Source organism: Rhinocladiella mackenziei (genome assembly GCF_000835555.1).
Source record: "Rhinocladiella mackenziei CBS 650.93 unplaced genomic scaffold supercont1.5, whole genome shotgun sequence".
In the NCBI taxonomy this organism is placed as follows: Eukaryota; Fungi; Ascomycota; class Eurotiomycetes; order Chaetothyriales; family Herpotrichiellaceae; genus Rhinocladiella; species Rhinocladiella mackenziei.
Window position 1 is genome coordinate 2,282,724 of NW_013550600.1, and position 19,960 is coordinate 2,302,683.

At 50.5% G+C, this 19,960-nt stretch overlaps 6 protein-coding genes across 6 annotated transcripts; 3 read left to right on the top strand and 3 right to left on the bottom strand.

Annotated features, from left to right (window-relative positions):
* Positions 1-597: 597 nt before the first annotated feature.
* Positions 598-5,011, top strand: Z518_07303 (uncharacterized protein; the record flags this gene model as incomplete). The annotated part of the gene is made up of 2 exons (XM_013415432.1): positions 598-4,933; positions 4,992-5,011. 2 exons carry the CDS (start codon positions 598-600, stop codon positions 5,009-5,011), a joined length of 4,356 nt encoding a protein of 1,451 aa, XP_013270886.1.
* Positions 5,012-6,432: 1,421 nt separating this feature from the next.
* Positions 6,433-7,817, bottom strand: Z518_07304 (uncharacterized protein; the record flags this gene model as incomplete). The annotated part of the gene is made up of 2 exons (XM_013415433.1): positions 6,433-6,788; positions 6,851-7,817. 2 exons carry the CDS (start codon positions 7,815-7,817, stop codon positions 6,433-6,435), a joined length of 1,323 nt encoding a protein of 440 aa, XP_013270887.1.
* Positions 7,818-8,356: 539 nt separating this feature from the next.
* Positions 8,357-11,020, bottom strand: Z518_07305 (uncharacterized protein; the record flags this gene model as incomplete). Its single annotated transcript, XM_013415434.1, has 2 exons — positions 8,357-10,940; positions 10,992-11,020. The coding sequence occupies 2 exons, from the start codon at positions 11,018-11,020 to the stop codon at positions 8,357-8,359; spliced, it is 2,613 nt and encodes an 870-aa protein (XP_013270888.1).
* Positions 11,021-12,034: 1,014 nt separating this feature from the next.
* On the bottom strand, positions 12,035-12,954 carry Z518_07306 (uncharacterized protein; the record flags this gene model as incomplete). Its single annotated transcript, XM_013415435.1, has 4 exons — positions 12,035-12,286; positions 12,342-12,559; positions 12,619-12,814; positions 12,877-12,954. 4 exons carry the CDS (start codon positions 12,952-12,954, stop codon positions 12,035-12,037), a joined length of 744 nt encoding a protein of 247 aa, XP_013270889.1.
* Positions 12,955-15,130: 2,176 nt separating this feature from the next.
* On the top strand, positions 15,131-18,378 carry Z518_07307 (uncharacterized protein; the record flags this gene model as incomplete). The annotated part of the gene is made up of 2 exons (XM_013415436.1): positions 15,131-15,163; positions 15,217-18,378. The coding sequence occupies 2 exons, from the start codon at positions 15,131-15,133 to the stop codon at positions 18,376-18,378; spliced, it is 3,195 nt and encodes a 1,064-aa protein (XP_013270890.1).
* A 505-nt stretch (positions 18,379-18,883) lies between these two features.
* On the top strand, positions 18,884-19,888 carry Z518_07308 (uncharacterized protein; the record flags this gene model as incomplete). Its single annotated transcript, XM_013415437.1, has 1 exon — positions 18,884-19,888. One exon carries the CDS (start codon positions 18,884-18,886, stop codon positions 19,886-19,888), a length of 1,005 nt encoding a protein of 334 aa, XP_013270891.1.
* Between the last annotated feature and the right edge of the window lie 72 nt (positions 19,889-19,960).

The window sequence follows — 19,960 nt, forward strand, 5'->3', positions numbered from 1 at the left end:
TTTGGCCTTGGGCCTTTTTGCAACTTGCACCTCGCTCAGATAGATTCAATCAATCAATCCTCTCTCAGTCCTACAAATCCTACCTCGACAACACAATTACAGACGTTGCGCCCTTGGCACGGACAGAGTCTAAGTCTTTACAGCTTTCGATTTGGGAGCCTCCAACCTGAATGACTGGGTGAATCTTGACAGGAAAATCGTTGCGCCAGTGATCATTTGCTCTACAGTATCCAATGTTGACGAGGCTCTGAGCCTTGCCACTAGCATCACGTGCTAACGGGACCTTAGTCAGCAAATTTTAACAACGCGTCGTGGGGACAATTGACCGTCGACGCGTTCCGCACAGTCTGGTGCTGCTTCTCTCGCTAGCCTGCGCAGTCAAACAAACCTCTGTCCACGATTTCGCTACCGACAAACTTTCCCGGCGACGGCAATGCTGTAAAATGTAACACCCCTATGACCAAGAACAACCTCAGCCACTGTCTCGGATGGCTTTTACAGCACCCACATTCTTTTGGTTCTCTGGAGCATCTTTCTATTGTTGCTACTACGGGGGTATGCCCATGTGATGATGAACCTGGGCCAACAAATGAGGATATGGCAAGGCTGCAACTTGCACCGCAACTCCCACCGAGAACGAAACTACTAACACAATTGAACGATTCACATGGATTGCCCACCCCAGGCCCCTCGCGATCCTTAGAGGAGCAGAAGCCCACATCCGGCAGGGCAAGCCCCAAAGCCGAATCGCCATCCATCTCTCGACAAGCTCTTCCGCCACGAACTCCTCTGACTGACCTTGACGACATCCAATTCGACGATTCTCACGGCATCTTCGACATTGACGAAATTGACCTAACAGGAGACATCACGACTTCTTCTTTCGGAGAATTTGGCCCGCCGACGAGGTTATGGTGCGAGGACTCGGCGTCTCGGGTAGATCCTCTACCAAAGAAAAGGGGAAAGAAAAGAAAGAGCGAAGAATATCAATCGGACTTGCTCTCCCCGCAATCTAGTCGGAGCACAACCAAGCGCGTGCTCAAGGACACAATGGTGACCGTTTCTCCGTTTCGTGGAAGCGCAAAGCAGGCCACGGAAGAGCAGGATGTTCAAGAAGAGATTAGTTTGACACAAACTATGATCCGAGCGAAGACAAAAGCTCCCAGCCTAGAAGACGATTTCCCGGATCTTGATGTGGAAGGAAGAAACCGTGATGAAGTCGAGCTCGAGCTAGTAAATCAGCACTTCAATAAATCTCATATTCGACCACCTACGCGGCAAAATCGCTCGCAGAAGGCTCGAAATATTGTTTCGCACTCAGACGACGGAGAGAAAATCGACCCAGTTCCGAAACTGAAGCCAACCACACCTGCGAGGACCAGATTTGGTGACCGTTTTCGGCCACAGTCTGACTCTTCCGTTCGGCACTCTGACAGAAAAGGCAGTCCTTTGCGCTCATCGAATCAAGCCGTTGTATCGAAGACCTCCCAATCGCCGCCGAAGTCTGAATTTCGTCGAATCATACAGGATGCAGATTATCCACCCAGTCCAAAGTTGGCGCCGAACTTCAAAAGCAGCGGGTCGAGTGCTGAGCAATGCGGCCCTTTGACTCGAGAGCAGACACACATTGTCACCAAGTTCGCTGAGGAGGGCCATGATCAATTGCAATGCCTTTTGCAACAACTGGAGCAATCAAAGAGGGCGATACGCATAGAGATGTTGGATGAGATGTGTGACAGCGGTGTTGCTTCTGACCATCTCAAGGAAATGAACAAGACTATTGAAAACCAAATCGCGACAACCGCACAACTATTGAAGGAGCACGCGTCTATATCGAAACTCCGGGACCAACGGAAACGGATGCTTGAGCGTCGCAACGAGCTCGAGGAAGCAGGACACGAAATCGATCCTGATGACCCCCAGAATGTGCTTGCATCAATTTGCATGGACATCCGACGCATCAAGGTGGACATTGATACTCGCGAGGTGTTGATTTTCAAGCTTCTGGAACAGGTGGGAGTATCCACCAACCGCAGTGTGACAGAGAGGGCTTCTTTGCAGTACAACAGCTTGCGACCTCCTGTTGACAATGTTCCTCTTCAAAAGGTTCTGGTTGCCTCTACGCAAAAGGCCCCTCAGCAGATATCCGCAACGACTGAGGACCAGGACGCAAAAGAGTTTGCTCACCTTTCAACACAATCTGTTGTCCAAACGCCGTTTGCAAAGCGATTCGATCCTGCTAACATCGTCCCATGTCCTTGTCCTCAGCGTTCCTCGCCAAAGCCTGAGCCTAATTTTGCCCACGGCGATGCAGAAGATGGCACCAAAACTTCCCCCAGGACAATGAGGAGCCCTCCCCGCGAATTCTCATTCGACGACGACTTCGAGGATGATATGGATGATGAAGAGATGTGCAAAATAGCGGAAGAATTCGAACAGAACTTGCCGACATTCAGTGTTGAGTCGCCTTCCCGCCGCGAACGTGTCGCTCTTAGCGAGGTCAGCGACAACATTCGCCGGATTTCGCCAAAGAAACAAATCTCCACACAGGGAACTTTGTCCAACTCGGCGGTAATGCAACACCCTTGGTCAAAGGACGTAGCGTCGGCCTTGAGGAAAAGATTTCACCTGCACGGTTTTCGTCACAATCAACTTGAAGCCATCAATGCCACTCTGAGCGGCAAAGATGCATTTGTGCTGATGCCCACCGGAGGTGGAAAGTCCCTCTGCTACCAACTACCATCAATCGTGCAGAGTGGACGAACACACGGAGTAACCGTTGTGGTCTCCCCGTTGCTCAGTCTGATGCAGGACCAAGTGGACCATTTGCAAAAGTTGAATATCCAAGCCTACTTGGTGAACGGAGACACAACTTCGGAACACCGAAGATATGTGTTCACCGCATTGAGAGCTTCGAAGCCTGAGGAATATATCCAGCTTTTATATGTCACCCCGGAGATGCTCAGCAAGAGCCAGGCGATGTGCCAAACTCTTCAGGATCTGTACAGGAGGGGGCTTCTTGCCCGAATCGTGATCGATGAAGCCCACTGTGTCAGCCAGTGGGGTCATGATTTTCGGCCAGACTACAAAGCCTTGGGTGAAGTTCGCAGTCAATTCAAGGACGTACCTGTCATGGCATTGACCGCGACGGCGACCGAAAATGTCAAAATTGATGTGATGCACAATCTCGGCATGGACAATTCTGAAGTGTTCACTCAAAGCTTCAACAGACCCAATCTTACCTACGAGGTCAGGCACAAAGGCAAGAGCTACGAGGTGCTTGATAGCATTGCACAAACCATCAAAAGCTCATACAGGGGCCAGGCAGGGATTGTCTACTGTCTGTCAAGGAAGAATTGTGAACAAGTTGCCAAGCAGTTGAGAGACAAGTATAAGATTCATGCCCGACATTATCATGCCGGCCTTACTTCTGAAGAAAGAGTAGACATCCAAAAACGGTGGCAGGCAGGAGAATTCAACGTCATTGTCGCCACCATTGCGTTCGGAATGGGGATCGACAAGCCCGATGTACGTTTTGTTATTCATCACACGATACCCAAAAGCCTGGAAGGCTACTACCAGGAAACCGGTCGAGCCGGGCGAGATGGAAAGAAATCAGGCTGCTATCTCTACTATGGGTACGGCGACACAACTTCGTTGAAGCGGATGATTGAGGAAGGCGACGGCAAATGGGAGCAAAAAGAGCGACAAAAGCAGCTATTGAGGAACGTCGTTCAATTCTGCGAAAATCGCAGTGACTGTCGCAGGGTCCAGGTGCTCGCGTACTTCAACGAGCACTTTAGGCGGGAAGAATGTCAGAACGGTTGCGACAACTGCAATTCAACGAGTGCTTTTGAGACCCATGATTTCTCCGAGCATGCTCGAAACGCAATTCAGCTTGTAAAGAAGATCCATCACGACAAAGTCACGGTGCTCCACTGCGTCGACATATACCGTGGCGGGAAGAACAAAAAAATGAGTGAACTCAAACACGATGAGCTAGACGAATACGGCCTCGGTGCTGACTTGGCCAGAGGGGATGTGGAACGTCTGTTCTATCGGCTTATCACCGAAGATGCACTAGCACAGGATAATAAAGTCAATAACTCGGGCTTTGCCGTGCAGTACATCAAGCTCGGTCCCAAATGCGATGATTTTGAGAGAGGTCGCAGGCCACTGAAGCTTCAAATCCTTACCTCGCCAGCTGGCAAGCCAAAAGCTAAGGCGACGACGCCAAAGAGCCGAAAGAAAGCTGGCACTGGAGTTAGGGCAGCAGTGGATGATTATCCTGCATCCACAAATGTTTCATCTCCGGTCCAGGCTCGATCACGTCGCAAACTTGTTCGTGGACAGCTGAATGATTCATCGGACGAAGAGTTCATGAATCAAAATGATGAAGACGAGGATGAGGACATGTTCGAGCCTGCACGACAGCCCACTACTCGTCGGCCCCCCGAAAGAAACAAAGTCGGTCCACCGATCACAGCTGATCCGACCATGGCGCCACTGGACAACATCCATCGGCACATCCTGGAAGACTTTGTCGAGAAAGCGAAGAGCGATATCGAGCGGATTGTGATTGCCAAGTCCCTGAGACAGAAACCCGTGTCGGACAGAGTGTTACGGGAGATCGCTATCAGCTTTCCGCGAAATGAAGAAGACCTCAAGCAGGCGACTGGAATGAACACTGAAAGGTTCAAGATATTCGGTCCGGTATTACTCCGATTGATCACGACTGCCTACAATAACTATCAAGCGATGAAAGCAGCGCAGGAGGACCAACACGGTGATCCCAATGACAGGGCCGTAGTAGAAATCAGCGATGACGAAGCCGAAGAAGAAATGTTGACCGAAAGCGATGTTGATCTGGACGACCCTGAGAGTAGTCACTACTTCAGCGTAGCTGATGAAGTCGGTCAATTCAACGAGAAGGGTGAGCTGTGGAAATGTTTGGGAATCCATCGGTGTACTGACTGCTTGCAGTGTCTCAGATCCCAACCTTCCAGAGTAAAAGTCGAAAGTCTTCCTCGAAGAAGTCCGAGATGCGATCCAGGTCCAGTTCGTGGAGCCACCGTGGAGGTCGAGGGTCAAAATGGGGTGGCAGTGCTTCTCGGGCGCGAAATAAAGGGACAGGGCTTATTCCAAAGAAGAAAAAGGGCAGCTCTAGCTCTCATTTCCATCCCAGTCATGCAGGGCTGGACAGTTTTCTTTCTAACAAGACTAGCAAAGGTGGCCCGGCCCGGGGAGGGATCGGTATGATGCCAACCTAAGCCAGAAGCATACGCTGTTGAGGTCAAGATATGGGATGACGAATCGAGCAAGGTGGCTGGAGGTGCTCTCATTCAGCCGGTTGATATTTTCCTCGCATGGAGTCCTGATTGTGGGTAAGGCAATTTCGACTGGACGCCGAAGATCACTTAGGAGACAAACTTCTTTCGCAGACCTATACATGTGCTGGCAGGACACATATGTGAAACAAAGCTCCCGTAACCACACTGAGGAAGATACGGCAAAACCTCATCTGCCGCCTAGCCGCCGACCATATCGCATACTTAAGTTACTTAGTGGGAAGAGCAGAGGTTCCACCCAGAAGCGGGCGCTTTGGAGTCAGATACGATCACTTCCCAACAACCAGACCACTTTCTGGCACTCCGCAGAGAGGACTTGCGTGTCAGAAACGTTCCTCACCCTGCATGGCACAAAACCACGCGTAAAAGGACGAGTCCGAGAGGGAAACCAAGTCCTAACACCAAGTGTTTGTGTGAACCTAGTCCCATTCTCTACATTCTTGAGAGACCAAGCCTATCCTTCATCATCCGCTGGGTGCACGGCGATTCGTCGCGCACGAGATTCGTCGGAGCGTCCACAAGAGAGGGTTCGAATTATTCCACGTTCGCCAATCTGCCAGGAAACAACCCCCGCCCCCCGGGACCAAGAATGGCTGACTGAACGGCTTGGTGCTGCCGACTGGTTTGGTGGTGATCCATTTGGTTGGGCGGATGTTTGAGTCCCCCCCTTTGTCAATCGGTCTGTTTCATATGGATTTGGCCTGGAGGCTGGGAGCTCGCTTGGACCGTGGTATGCCAGAATCAGTCAATGCCTGCGGTAGCTGCGACATTTTACTGAATTCAACGCAGGCATGAAAGGGACAGTCGGATTTGCGGATGAATTGAGAAAAGGCCGACTTCGACATGAGTGTCAGATCTTGGACCACTGTAGAATAGATGATTAAGTCTGGTGTTATCCAAATTTGTTCTGGAAGGGTTCGAAACAACAATATTCGCTCCTCCTGGCCCGATCCCCTGAAGTGATTTGATATTGAAGAATTTGAGGAGGATCTTACTTCATAGACTACAAGTACGGGGTATCAATTCCATCTTTGCGCAAGTTCATACAATCTCAAAAGATTTGCGAGTGTCCCGAAGTTTTGAATCATTCCCAATCCTCTTCGTCACTTTCTTCCACCTTCGCAGATGATTTACCCGCGTCGTCTTTCGGGCTACCTGGAGCTCGGCTTGTCGCTCCGCTAACGAGATCATAACTGGCATCACTGTCTGCCACCGACTTTTCATCATGCGATCTGCGGCCCGAAATCTCGGGTTTGAGAGAGCCTGCGTCAGCCGACACGGGTGTCTGATGTATCGTAGTTGATGAATCGTTTGTGTTTTGTGCAACCAAAAGTTTAGGCGGTGGTCCCTGGGTTTCCTGGAGTTGGGGAGTAGAAGAGGCTTCTCGATCATCATCAGAATCCTCATCCCAGCCGACTTCCTCGGTGTCGTTCGCTGATGCTGTTGCACATATGTTAGCAAGCATGAAAGGACCACATGAGCGAGCTGATGTCAAGACATACCCTTCAGGAGCTCCTTTCTCTTCTCCTCTTGAACCTCCACCACATGTTTGAGGAAATAATATCTCGTCCAGAAATCTTTATATTCCACCTTTTCTGGCACTAGCTTCTCCATGCAATTTCTCAGCTCGTTATATTTGTCCAAATCCTCCGCGATTCGGCCCGTCATCTTATCAATATCAAATCCTTGTTTAAACTCATCCCATTGACCACCAGCCCCACGTGGATCTTGTGTAAAGCTCGCTGAAGTAGTGTGGATGACATGTAACTGGGCATCGAACCTGCTCGTATGGATGACTCTCTTTCCAGAACGGGGGTCTTTGCTTTCAAACAGCACTTCGCCAGGTTGACGGCTTGTAAGTCCCTCGTCATCCGGGGCAGTCACTGCCACTGCATCTCTCAGAAAGTTCCTAATATTCGTGCCAAATCTCAAGAGTGCTTCATCGGCGGCATCTTCTGCCTTCTGCACATCTTTCAATCGCTTTGCCGCCTCGGCCTTGAATCGTTCCAGGAAGGACTCGGTTTCATGGAGATCTTTGTGGTGTTGGCCCTCATCCGTAGTCTTGGTTGGCTCTGCTTCTCTTTCCGGTGACGCTCCCTGCCTCCTGTCTTGGGATTTATCTCCGCCAAACCCCAATCCTTTCAGTCCCTTCGTCCGCAACGCTTCCACTTCGCTGGCTACTTCAGCGGCCTCCTTCCGGGCCTCTTCATAATAAGATTCTCCTTGTTTTCTTACATTCCCCCAGAATCCACCGAATTTCGCTCCCCAGGGAGAGTTGGACAAGGCTTTGAAGGTCTCTTGGAACTCGGTCTGGAGATTGGGTCTTGCGGCCGGAAGGCTGGCTTTGGGGTTCACGCCATCTTGAGAAGGGTGAGAGGAGGACGCATTACCACCGGAAGGTGTAGGTGTGGTGGCTCGGTCTCCAGGAGTAAACGATTGCTCGGCTATATGATCGTAGGCGAGATCCATGAAGAATATAGATGAGAAACGCAGGAAGAGAAGGTTCAGAAAGTCACGAGAATAGGTGAAGAGGTAAACTCTGGCGAAGAGAAGAATGTGACTCGGGGCAGTGCAACGAGTGGTCTGTCCAAGACAGCGTAGGTTGTCGTATAGAGTGACCGAAGGAGGTCGGCCAGTCGACGAGATGAAGCCAATAAGGCAATTAATATATGATGAGGTTGTGGTTGATGATCGAGGACCCAGGGGTGGTCATCTTAGGCCTCCTAAGCCTCCGGAGCCGTGCACGTGATCTGGGTTCATCTACTAACTTACATCTCATTTTGAGGCCCAACAAGGCGACCCTGCCAATGCTGGATGAGAAATACTCGCCACACTAAGGCCACAAACGAATTTACGATCCCATAAGTTCCTGGAGAACATACCCTTCCGTCTCATAAATCATGTTCCTGGAGGCAGGTCCCACAGAATGATGCAGCATCATGACGAGGAACTCTCTCTACCTTGTGCCCCGTTGGTGAAGACAGCCACATCCCGCCTCATTTTCAAATCTAATACTCAAAATCATCGTCAACACCCTTTTTAGCCTGCCCTTCTTTCGCCACAGCCTCCTGTTTGCGATACATCTCGGCGATCGCACCAGTTGTCGTCGCCTCTTCCGGATTCTTGTCGTCTCTTTTCTGAATAAACCGCGGAAAGCGTAGGCTAATCCCATTCTTTCCCCCCATTTCGTCAATCGCAGCGCGGTACCTTGGACTCAGCGTCAGGTCGGCTGTCTTGACTTCCCAGACGTAGCGCGCCTCAAACCAGACATCTGGTTGATCGTTCTTCACCGTCGAGTGGGAGTAGAACGGCTTGGGACGGTCGATGACGATTTCGGATAAGTCTTTGTGAAATTCTTCCAAGACGGCTTCTGAGAAACCGGTGCCAATGTTGCAGACGGTTTCAAAGGTTTGCGTGTCCGGATTGTACGCCGCTAGGAGGAAGGCACCATACCAGGACGTGCGCTTCCCTTTGCCATGATAGGCTCCTAAGACGACTAGGTCCAAAGAGTCACCAATACCGGAGAGGTAATCTTTCTTGACTTTGAGCCAGTTGCGCGAGCGCTTGCTGGGTTCGTATCCTGATTCTTCGGTGTCGAGCATTTTGACCATTAGACCCTCGCAAGATGCCTTGACAGACTCGTCCAGGAGGTGCTGGATCTCCTCGACATCCTTCGTGTCACCATACTGCGCGAACGCAAATTCTCCTTCCACTGGTTCAAAGGCATGGTGGAGAAGTTCGCGTCTCTCACGCAGCGTCTTTTTCACCAGCGGTTCTCCGTTGTAGAAGAGCATGTCGAAGGCGAAGACACACACTTTGACCGTCACCTCTGACGTCTTCACATCCTTGCGTTTTCGAGTCATGAGTTGCTGGAAAGGAAGGACTTTCTTATTCTGCGGATCCCAGGCAACAACTTCACAATCCAAGACAAAGCTTTTGGTTGACGGCTTGATCCAAGTATTCAACTTTTCCAAAATATCGGGGTATTTCTTTGACAAATCTTCGGAATTTCGTGAAAAAATGGAAGCCAAACCCTTGACAGCCTTGGAATCCTTGACCAGTGTATTCCCTGCCGCAGGAAAGTCGGACATTGCATCCGGAGCAACATAGTGTACCTGTGCTCGCTCTCCATCATACTTGTATTCGCAAGTAAAGTTTTTGTCCTCGAATCGGTCAAGTACTTCAGTGATCGATTTGGTGGGTTTGGCAAGCATGGGTTTCAACGGCACCCCTGGCCGCAGCTTGCAGGTCTCATGCAAGTTGAATATGCCATGTTCAAGCATGGCTGGAATGATGACCTCGTACGAGGGCAATTCGCTGTACACGGTTTTTAGCGTGGCTTCTCCTTCCGCCAACTGGTCGGTGCTGGGAACCTTTCCCTTCTTCATCGCTTCATATGTCACAACAGCCTGTGCCAGTGCAATGATGACGGTTTTCTCGGCCAGACCAAGTCGCAACTTTCCTTCAAGGAACCGAACAAGGAATTTCGCTTCGGATGGACCTCCCTTGTCCTTGTTGATGTCTACCGTTTTGCTCGTAGACGAGACGTCGGCAGACGCCATCAGTTTGTTAATTGCTCGGACTTTCTGATCTTGGGAGCCTTGTCCTTCCATTTTGGCAATGTCAAGTAGCCCTTGGTGGACGCCTCGGACAGTGAGTGGCTTTGGCTTGAACATTTGTCCTTGTTTAGACTTGCTTTTGGCGGCAACCAAGCCTAAATCACCAATCTTTTGATGGTCTGCTTTGATGACCGACAACGAACGACCAGAGCTCTCTCCAATGGCTTTCATGATCAGGGATTCTCCAATTCCAAGTTCGATGCCCGCATAATCAGCGGCGAGCTTGTTTAGCATGAGCTGGATGGTGGGAAGGAGATCCTGTGGTGTCAAGCGCAGAACTTGTTGTAAAAAAGCGGAGCAATAGGCAATGATTTGAAGCCGTTTCGTTGTGAGCTCGATGAGCGAGAAGGTTGTGCATAGAGCTGCGTAAGGCACAGGCTCTCCAATTTTCCAGTCCGGATAAGGATCTTTCCCCGAAGATCTAATAGTGGCTTGAATTTTGGCGACTTGCTTTTTGTCTACCTTGGGCTTCTCATCTTCACTCGACGAGAGGTGATCCTCATGCTCAGACACCGCTTTGTCCTCGTCCGACGAAACTGAATCTTCCAATGTTGATTTTTGGACTGTTTCCGTCAGGTTCTCTGTGTTGGGTTGGGATGCGCCATTCGCATTGAGGCCTTTTGCTTGTGACGACGGCTTGCTAAATTCACTTTCATAGCCTTGCTTGGCCATGGTTGTTTTTCTCCTCTTGATAACGGGCTGGTCATCAGAGTCATCTACGTCGTTTTCACTGCCATAAGACTGCCGCTTGTGTTTCCCGCTCGAAGAGTCGTCACTCTCTTCGTTGCCATTCTTAAGAGTATTTCCCGCATCCTTCATGTCTGCGTCAGGAGTGGCGTAGTCCTGGTTCTTGACAGGCTGATCTTCATTGTCAGACGAGGCTGGGTCGCTCTTGGATGCGGACTTCTGATGGAAGGACAGAGTGGATTGAGATTTGGGCGTGGTGTCATTCTGCTTGTTCTTCAGAAATTTGCTATGAAGGTCAATCATCAAGAAGCCTGTCGTCGTGGAGGTATCAACGTACCCAAGAGTGGATTGCCTTCCTTGCGGCATGATGGAGTGCCTGCGGACTCTGAGAGGTGACGAGAGGATGTGGACAGATTCAATACGGTGAAGGAACGTGGACGTAGAAGGACACTGGAAAAGAGGCAGGCGAATAGCTTGACCCTTCGTAATGAAAATTAAAGGAGACAGACGAAGACGGAAAAGGAACGAGTTGAATGTGGAACGAGTTGATGAAATTCCAGGTTGGTGCATCAATTGCATTCAGTTGAGTGTTGCGCTGCTATGATTCTCACAATGATTGTTTGCTTCTCGTTCTTCGTTCGATTTTACATAGTCGCGTCGAAGACGCGTGGGGAGGAGAAAAGGCGCCAATTATCCACCTGAGTGAATGACGTGTTGGAGGGAGGATTTTGGTTGCCTCAAAACACTTGGCTGCCTGCGGAAGTACGCACGAGGATAACCCAAATGCACCTAGGTAGATTTCTCTCCTCGAACGCCGTTTGGGCTAGTCATCTGCTGCCTTGAAAGTCCAAATCTCGAGGTGTTCTAGCCCCAGTTTCACGCATCAAGCTCCTGGGCTGAAATAAAATTGACCAATGACTCGAGAGTATCAGAAAGGCTAAATAAAATGAGAAAGAAAACACAATTGGCTGATGATTTACGCTCGGATCTCCTCGGGAGACTACCAGAGCAAGGGGCTAAAAGAAACGACATACAAAAATTAGGACGACATCCAGTTTTCCAATGCCCTTTCCATTGTTTCGATGTCCGTCAGTATTAGTTATCAGCCCGTCGTTGGGCCTATTACAGCGTCATGCACTTTCTCTAGAGGTATTGTTCGGTTATCCGCAAATCCGTTAAAGGCATCAACAGGCACCTTGCAGTGATTCATGGATCAAGCCAATCGTGGTGGTATTCCGATCGCCCACTGTCCTTTCCCCGGCCTTAACGTGATGATGCAAAGCCCACGCCGATTGAATGCGGGTATCAACATTTGATTTGAAAACAAACTAGAAAAAGTTCATCTGGTATTCTCCCCTTGGTCGTTCAAGTGTGCACCCTTCACAACAACAGAATCGCGGCGACACCAGCGACACCGACTAGGCCGTTGGCAGCAACTGACATTATGGGTTTGGCGGCATTTTCAGAGCCGGCAGTTGTGGGCGAAGTTTCAGCGCCAGTCGGTGCGGGCGAAGTTTCAGCGCCAGCAGTTGTGGGCGAAGTTTCACCGCCAGCAGTTGCGGGTGAAGTTTCACCGCCAGCAGTTGCGGGCGAAGTTTCGGCGCCGGTAGTTGCGGGCGAAGGACCAGTGGCCTAGAAATCATCAGTAAGCAAACACAAATTTCAGGGACAAATCAAGTTAACTGACCCCCGCACCAGTTGCGCTATAGAGGGTTGACGTGCCAATTGCACTAGTGATTGTGCTGCCATCGGTGGTGAGGGTTGAGAAGAGAGTCTCAGTAGAGATTGGAGTTGAAGAACCACCGATGTCACCACTGCCAGTGGTACCAGCTGTGCCGGTAGCGGTTCCGCCAGCGGTCAAAGCAGAGGTTGCAGAGAGTGCTCCGGCAGATGTACCAGGGGCCGCTATAATCCGTCAGAAATCGTTTTGAGGATGATGAAAATCCATGGTTATGATCACCCACCAGCTGCACAGTAGCTCAAACCGTATTGGATGATGGAATTGGTATCAGTGCCTGAAGGGCAAACTTCGTTTGCGCAATCGCGAACACCATATCCGAAGTCAGGGTTGGCACAGAGGCAGGTGGCGTCAGGTTGGCCGTTGACAGGAGGGCAACCCAGAGAAGAGGCGGCTCCGAGCATGTTGTTGATACAGAGTTGCTAAAAGACCAGGTCAGTACAGACAATGGGAGTGGAAGCGGGTTATGGCTGGATGAACTTACACCGCATTCCGGCAGATCAGAAAGGGACTGTGCGAGAGCAGCGCCAGCGAAGGCGGCAGCGACGATAAGTGTCTTCATGACTGACGGTAAGGATATGAGGTCTCGTGGAGAGTATTGAGGACGCACGGTAGATTGAGTGAGTAACTCGGAGGAGAGACGACGATCCAACGAAGAACGGAGGAGAAGTAAAAGAGAATTGTCAATGCGCAGAACTGACGCCAATGGGGTTTTATAAGTATCTAGCAGTGAAGATCCAAGTTGCGAAGAGGTCACGGTGGAAGCAGCCACAAGGAAGCGGGCAAGTGACGATAAAGGGGAGGTTAGAGGGTGGATTGTGTGTTAAACCTTATGGTACAGACGGAGTCGATAACCTTTGAGAGTTACGGACTCAGTTCCTCTCAGGCTTTCGCGGTGGCACCAGAGGAATGTCCTATGAAGAGCTGCGGTGGCATTCAATTTTCCGGCAGAGTAACTTTAACAGAGTTTGCCTGTTGCGCAGTCTGAACTCTAAAAACAAATCTTGTGCACCTCCAGTCTTCCAAGCAGGCTGTTTGCTATTCTAGAGCACCAAATATGTTTGCGCGCTAACGTCACAACCCTGGCGTTTGCCAATTCAGCCACATCTCGCTCGCTCGAGCATCAAGGGTTTAGGGCGGCGCGTATCCGGATGGCGATGTATTCTCTTTACTCAAGTGAATCTAGTATGATTCGATCCCAGCTGAAGCTCACAGGATACCGGCGACCAAGACCCAATCGCCCGCCGGCCTTCCATCACGCGAAATCCTGTTTCGGACACACGGCAATCTAGGTCATTGCCAGAGATCTGCTACAGACAAACCAGCGTGGAAATTGACCTGAGCGCTCAAGAAAACCTGAATCTGGGACTCTGTGGGGTCATATATGACCCCAACCATGATATGCAGGCCAGAGAGGGATAGAAGCTAATGGGAAGGGCACAACATCTCCTTGCTGAACTTGATCACCAACCGCGAGAAGAACCTATCAATCCGGCGCAATATTGTCGGGTGCAGGAGAAAACTTTTCACCTTTCGCCTTGATCGTGGTTAGCGAGATACAGTCGAAAACCGGGAAGCTGCAGCCCAAGAATTCAGCGAGTTGATGTCAAGCTACCAAATCATAGCCCTAATACCCCTGGCGCCCTCGCCGGGATTGGTCCGAAATGGTCTGTGCGGTTGCCCCTGGCATTGTATTAGCAGGATGTGCCACACGAGGTAGATCCAGAACAAGTGATCATAGAACACGATTCACACGGGGGAAAAGCAACCATGTTCAAGACCACTCAGGCACGGATCCCTATCCACCTAGCTCATGTCTAGTGCCCACAAGCTGCCTGACAGCTGTCCGCGACAAGGATGGGTCATAATACTTCCTTCTTGCATCATCGGTACCTGAATGCGGTTTTGATCGGCATCGGGCTTCAGAGGGGTTTTACACTCTCGAGTCCAATCTATCGGGGTGTCAGGAATTGACGGTTGCCGCATAACCATTTCTCTTGCGAAGTTCAATGGCCAAAGGTATGAAGAATGGGAGTCATTGATCACACCGACATCCCAGTGAGTAGGTACCCACACAGGGCCCCATCCTGATCTTTCTTCCGTGTCTGGCATGATGACCCATACTGTAGCTATACGGACGGGAGATAACCGAAGTCGCTTGCTCCAGGGTTCTCACTCATTTACGTACAGTAGATACCACCTAGCATGATTCCGGTACAATACCTTCGAGATCGGTACGTATTCAGTTTATTGATTTGGTGGGTCAGTTTCAAACATTGGACCGTACTATCGTATTATTGTCTAAATCGAAGTGCGCGTATGTGGCATTACCGATCGTCCATGCATCATATACCTAAGCAATGGTCAACATCATTCATCAGATAGCCCGTGATATCGTCCTTAACCGACGGTGGATACGAAGCACATCGAAAGGACTAGGCCATCTGCAGACCTGAGCGCGTAGGTCGACTTTCGGGCCTTTCAAGCCACTGAGACGGCGCCAAGAGGCTAATGAAGGTAACACCGCCGCGTCTTGGAACTGTGCCACATCTACTGATGTGGCTGTGCCGCATCACCGTCTTTCAGCACTCCCCGTTTTGAGTTGTCGCCATCAAGAATCAACACTCTAATGCAATTTCGCCGTCATCCTTCGTAGCAGTGGCAATGCCGACACCACCAGGTGTGGGTTGTTCCTGTATTGATGAGATGCCAGTCTTGCAGCAGATAATCCCCTCACCATGAATCAGTCACGCCAACAGGCTTTTCAGCGAGTAAGTTTCTTCCCGTTTTCGTCTTTTGCCTTCATTCATTGAGATTTGTTCAGCTACGTCCTCCATGCGTTGAGCTGAGCTCAGTTGCACTTAAATTTAAAGCAGATCAGGCCTCCCCAAAAGCGATACTCCTTGCTCTAGAGCCGGTCCGCCAGACCTTACAATCGCTGGGTGATGAGAATCTTCTGGATGAGAAACTGGCCGAGTATGCCTTCTTTCCGCTCACCCATATCTTCAATCAGTCTCGACGGCTATCTTCCCACATTATAGAGGTCACCATCAGGTGCGTCGAAGTTCTGGTTTCCAAAGGATGGCGAGACAAGCTGCTTCCGGAAATGGCGCGGCAACTTCTCATTCTCATGGGACTGTTGGTCTCTCAAAATCCGAACCAACGGGATGAGCCACCTACGGACGAGCTCATTGTTGCCGCTTTCGAATGCATCTCTGTTCTCACCCGTCAAATTTCTCGTCTCGGGGCAGGCATCCTAGACGAGGTCGGTGATAAGAACATTGTCGACCAACTTGTTTACCAGCTGCTGGAGGCAATCACAAACACAACGGCGGAAAATGTTCAAGTTTCTGCCACGTACGCCCTGCTCGAGCTCTATCATGCTGTTGAAAGTCCCGTTTTACTCGCTAGCTTACTCCCCCGGACCGTTTCTACTTTGGTGAAAGTTCTGCGGCCAAACACTCAAGCCCGGCGGACGAGAAAAGTCCTTGTATCCTACCTGGAACTCCTGACGGTAGCCTTGAAGAGGGTTCTTACCGACAACGTTGTTTCCCAGATTCTCGTTCACGAGAGTGACACAAAGCCCTCAAAGGCAGACGATCTTGATCAAGCTGCCAAACTTGACCAATCGTGGCTCGATGCCACCACACCTCAGATCGACCTCGCTTTGGTACAGGTAGTCAAAATTAGGGCCCAGCAAGGGTCTGACGTTGCTCAAGCGCTTCTGAAACTCTGTTTGCTGATCCTCGAGGACTGTTCTCGGACATTGGCACGTTCTGTGCCTCTCATGGTGGAGACTCTCGTTATCCTTTGTCGACGCTCAGATTCGTCCGAGGCCAATGCAGCTCTGAGGCATCTGGTGATATCACAGCCAGAGATCGCTAATATACTCCGGGGAAAGTTCTCCGACTGGTCTCGGGTCCTACCACGGGTGATGCAAGGCAATGACGACAAACCCAAGCAGCAGATGCTGGGACAGCTTGCAATATCATATTCGGTGTTGACGGATGCGTTGATCCCTGCGGATGAATTGTCATCCACCGTTGCATCAGTTCTGGTTGACAGCGTTTCGGCAAGCGTGGAGACGAATTCTGCAAGATCAAAGTTGATCGATGAGGCTCCTCAAATTCATCCCACTGACCTCGTCCGGCAATCCTCTGAAGTGGCCCGAAATTTCAAGCCAATTATTCTTGATCACCCAAGTCAGCAATCCTCGTTGAAAGAATTGACAAGCTTCTTAGCCTCCATCAAGTCTCGCGCTTACAGCCCGAATATTACACGCAGCATTGTCAACCACATACGGGATCCTGATATAAGCAGGAGGATTTCGGCAACATGGCTGGCGCTCAATCTTCTGAGATCCGATAGCGACGATGCTTTTGATGTCGCCGATTGGGTTGACGATCCTTCGTCCGCGTTGGATTTATCAACGTCCCGTCCCTTTCTCATATCTGACTTGTACTCCCTTACCTTGCAGCACCTCCTGCAGCATGCCGAGTCCACCGTCAAGAGCGACTCAGATCCGCGGCTCGTGGCATTGTCTTTGGAATGTCTAGTGTTGCAGGCGTCTCAGCTAGGTGAATCATATCGTCCTGAGCTAGTGGAAACCCTCTTCCCTCTGCTCACGTTCCTTGGTGATAACGATGCAAGACTCCAAATCCATGCCATGGCGGCATTGAACCTTCTTGCTACGGCGTGTGAATATTCATCAGCCGCTCAAATGCTAGTTGAGAACGCTGACTACTTGGTCAATGCTATCGCACTCCGCTTAAATGCCTTTGATGTTTCTAGAGATGGACTTCAGGTTCTTGCCATGATGATTCGCCTTGGTGGTTCTCGACTCCTACCACATCTCGACGATCTTATTGGAAGCATCTTTGCCTCTCTCGACAACTTTCACGGGTACTCCCACCTTGTCGAAAAACTGTTTGACATCCTCAAGATGGTAGTAGAAGAAAGCTCCAGAAATCCAACAGTCCTAGGTATCCAACCTAGTCAGGAACGCGACAGACACCAGCATGGAGTACCTCACGCCTCTGGGCTCGATGACATCTTGGACGACTTGCAAGCCAGAAAGGATCGGAAGAGAAAATCCCACTCAGATCATAGAGAGTTCACCACTGCTCCGCATCGACCATGGACATCTTCCGCTGACGATCAAGAGGCCAAGACACCGAGAGCTGTTGCAGACAAGGCCCAAAAGGAAGAAGGGGATGATACACTCGAGCCCAGCAGCAGAGACAAGGAAGCTGGGGTACCAAAATCTTACAAGCTCCTCCTCAACATTGCCGAGTCTGCCGTGCCTCACATGTCATCGCCGTCACCCAAGGTACGTCTCATCCTCTTGGAACTGCTCCAAAAGATCTGCCCTGTACTGGCACAAGATGAGAATTCGTTTTTGCCCTTGGTCAACTCCGTATGGCCCGCGCTAGTTCCACGCCTGCTGGGCAAACGCGATGACGGGTCAACCGATATGCCCTACACTGTCCAAGCTGCGGCCGAGACAATGTCTATTCTCTGTTGGGCTGCGGGCGATTTCATGACGAGCCGAGTTGAAAACCTGTTCCCCGACTTAGAAGCAATGTTCAAGCGATATTATCTGGCTATTGCGCAATCGAGAAAGCAGAGTCTCCCTTCGAGGATGCTGAATGGGACATCCACGAGTTTGGGGTATTTGACCCACCAGCAAATCATCCAGGAACCGCCGGAGGTGGGAGGAGGCAGCAGAGTCATGAGGAATTCTGATACGCAGATTCTCGAGTCTCTGATTGCATTGCTCATCACCATTGTCGAAAGCGTCCGCATTTCCGAGGACAATGCTGACAAAGTTTTTGACATGCTTGATCCAATTATGCATATGCCTGGCCAGGAAAGAGTTAAAATGGCACTGCAAAAGTACAATGAAGATGCCGCATGGCTGACGGGACAGTGTCCGGAAGGCCGAGATTTTGTCGACTCAATCAGGCGCACGGGGTCGGTACCGTAGCAACAGCGACAGCCGTTCGGCGTGGGTCCATTTTAGGCCGCAGACAGAATGACCCAGTTTGTTCACGTCTGAAATTAAAATGACGCCAACGAAGTCGATAAAGCCGGTGTTCCCCCAAAGTGGCTATTCCGGAGAACTCGGGGATAGAAATCCCCAAACGGGACTCTCGATACCAGACTATACCAATTCGACGTCATGAACCCCCCGATACCAACTTGCTATCCTCGAGAAGCGCTCACTACGACGCAAATCTACTGCATCATGCACGGTGAGGGGATATCGGATGCCTTTTCGGAGATTAAGAATGAGAGATATAACTTCCCATACCTCATTCAAAGCGGTGTCCGAATTTCTCGGTCTTTCCTGTCTTTCTCTGCTCGATACTGTGAGAATAGGAGCACATCATTGAACAGCAAAAACGCGAAGACTACTTCGTCTTCAAGAACTTTTCATCTTCATTGCGATACGAATATCTTTCTTTCCTATCAAACCGTCTAGCGACATCATGCCTGGCGTGATTCAATTCCTTCGAGGCCAATTCTCAACTCCGCCCATGCCCCAAGTTGATTTGACCGGGCGCACTATCTTGATCACGGGAGCCAATTCTGGCCTTGGTCTTGATGCGGCCAAGCTGTTGGCCCAGCTGAATTGTGGTACAGTTGTGCTCGCATGTCGAAGCATAGCGAAGGGAGAAAGCGCCAGAGAAATCGTGCAGTCTGTGTCAAGCTCAAAGGGACAAAAGCCGACCGTCGTCGTCGTGGAATTGGACTTGACCTCCTTTTCGAGCGTTTTGGCTTTCTCGGAGCGATGCAAAGAACTTCCACGACTGGACGGAGCCATTCTCAATGCCGGCGTCTACCTCTCCGAGTTTACACTGGCGGAAGGCTACGAGGCCACCATCACGGTGAACGTCATCTCCACATTTCTACTAGCCACCTTGCTAGTGCCGACACTCCGCCGCTCTGCAAAGAACTACGACATCACCCCAACCATTGCCGTTGTGGGATCGGCGGTACATTTCTGGGCCAATGACAAAGATCTCACTGGACCCGCGGAGGGACGAATTCTGAAGTCTCTTTCTGATCCAAAGACAGCAGATATGAAAGGCCGCTACTTCCTCAGCAAGCTCCCTGCGATGCTACTCGTGAAATATCTGGCGTCGGTTCTGGAAAAGTCGGCACAAGAAGATCCGAATGGCAAGCCGCTGGTGGTCATCAACTACGTGGCGCCCGGGTTGTGCGCGACCAACCTCTTCCGAACACATACGGAAACATCTACAAAAGTCTTGGTCAAAGTGATGGGACGCCCGAGTGAATACGGAGCTCGAACGTTGGTACATGCTGGTACAGCAGGGAAGGAAACCCATGGCCAATACCTGAGTGAGTGCGAAGTCAAGAAGTACAGTGCATTTGTCAAGAGCGCGGAGGGTGACCGGACAGCAAAGACTCTATGGAATGAATTGAGTGCTGTCTACGAAGATGTCAACCCAGGCTGCACAAAGGAATTGTGAGTGTTCGAAGACGATCTCCTCTCGGAAGGCTGGGGGAGAGAGATGATATTGCTTGTCCCAGAGTATGTGCAC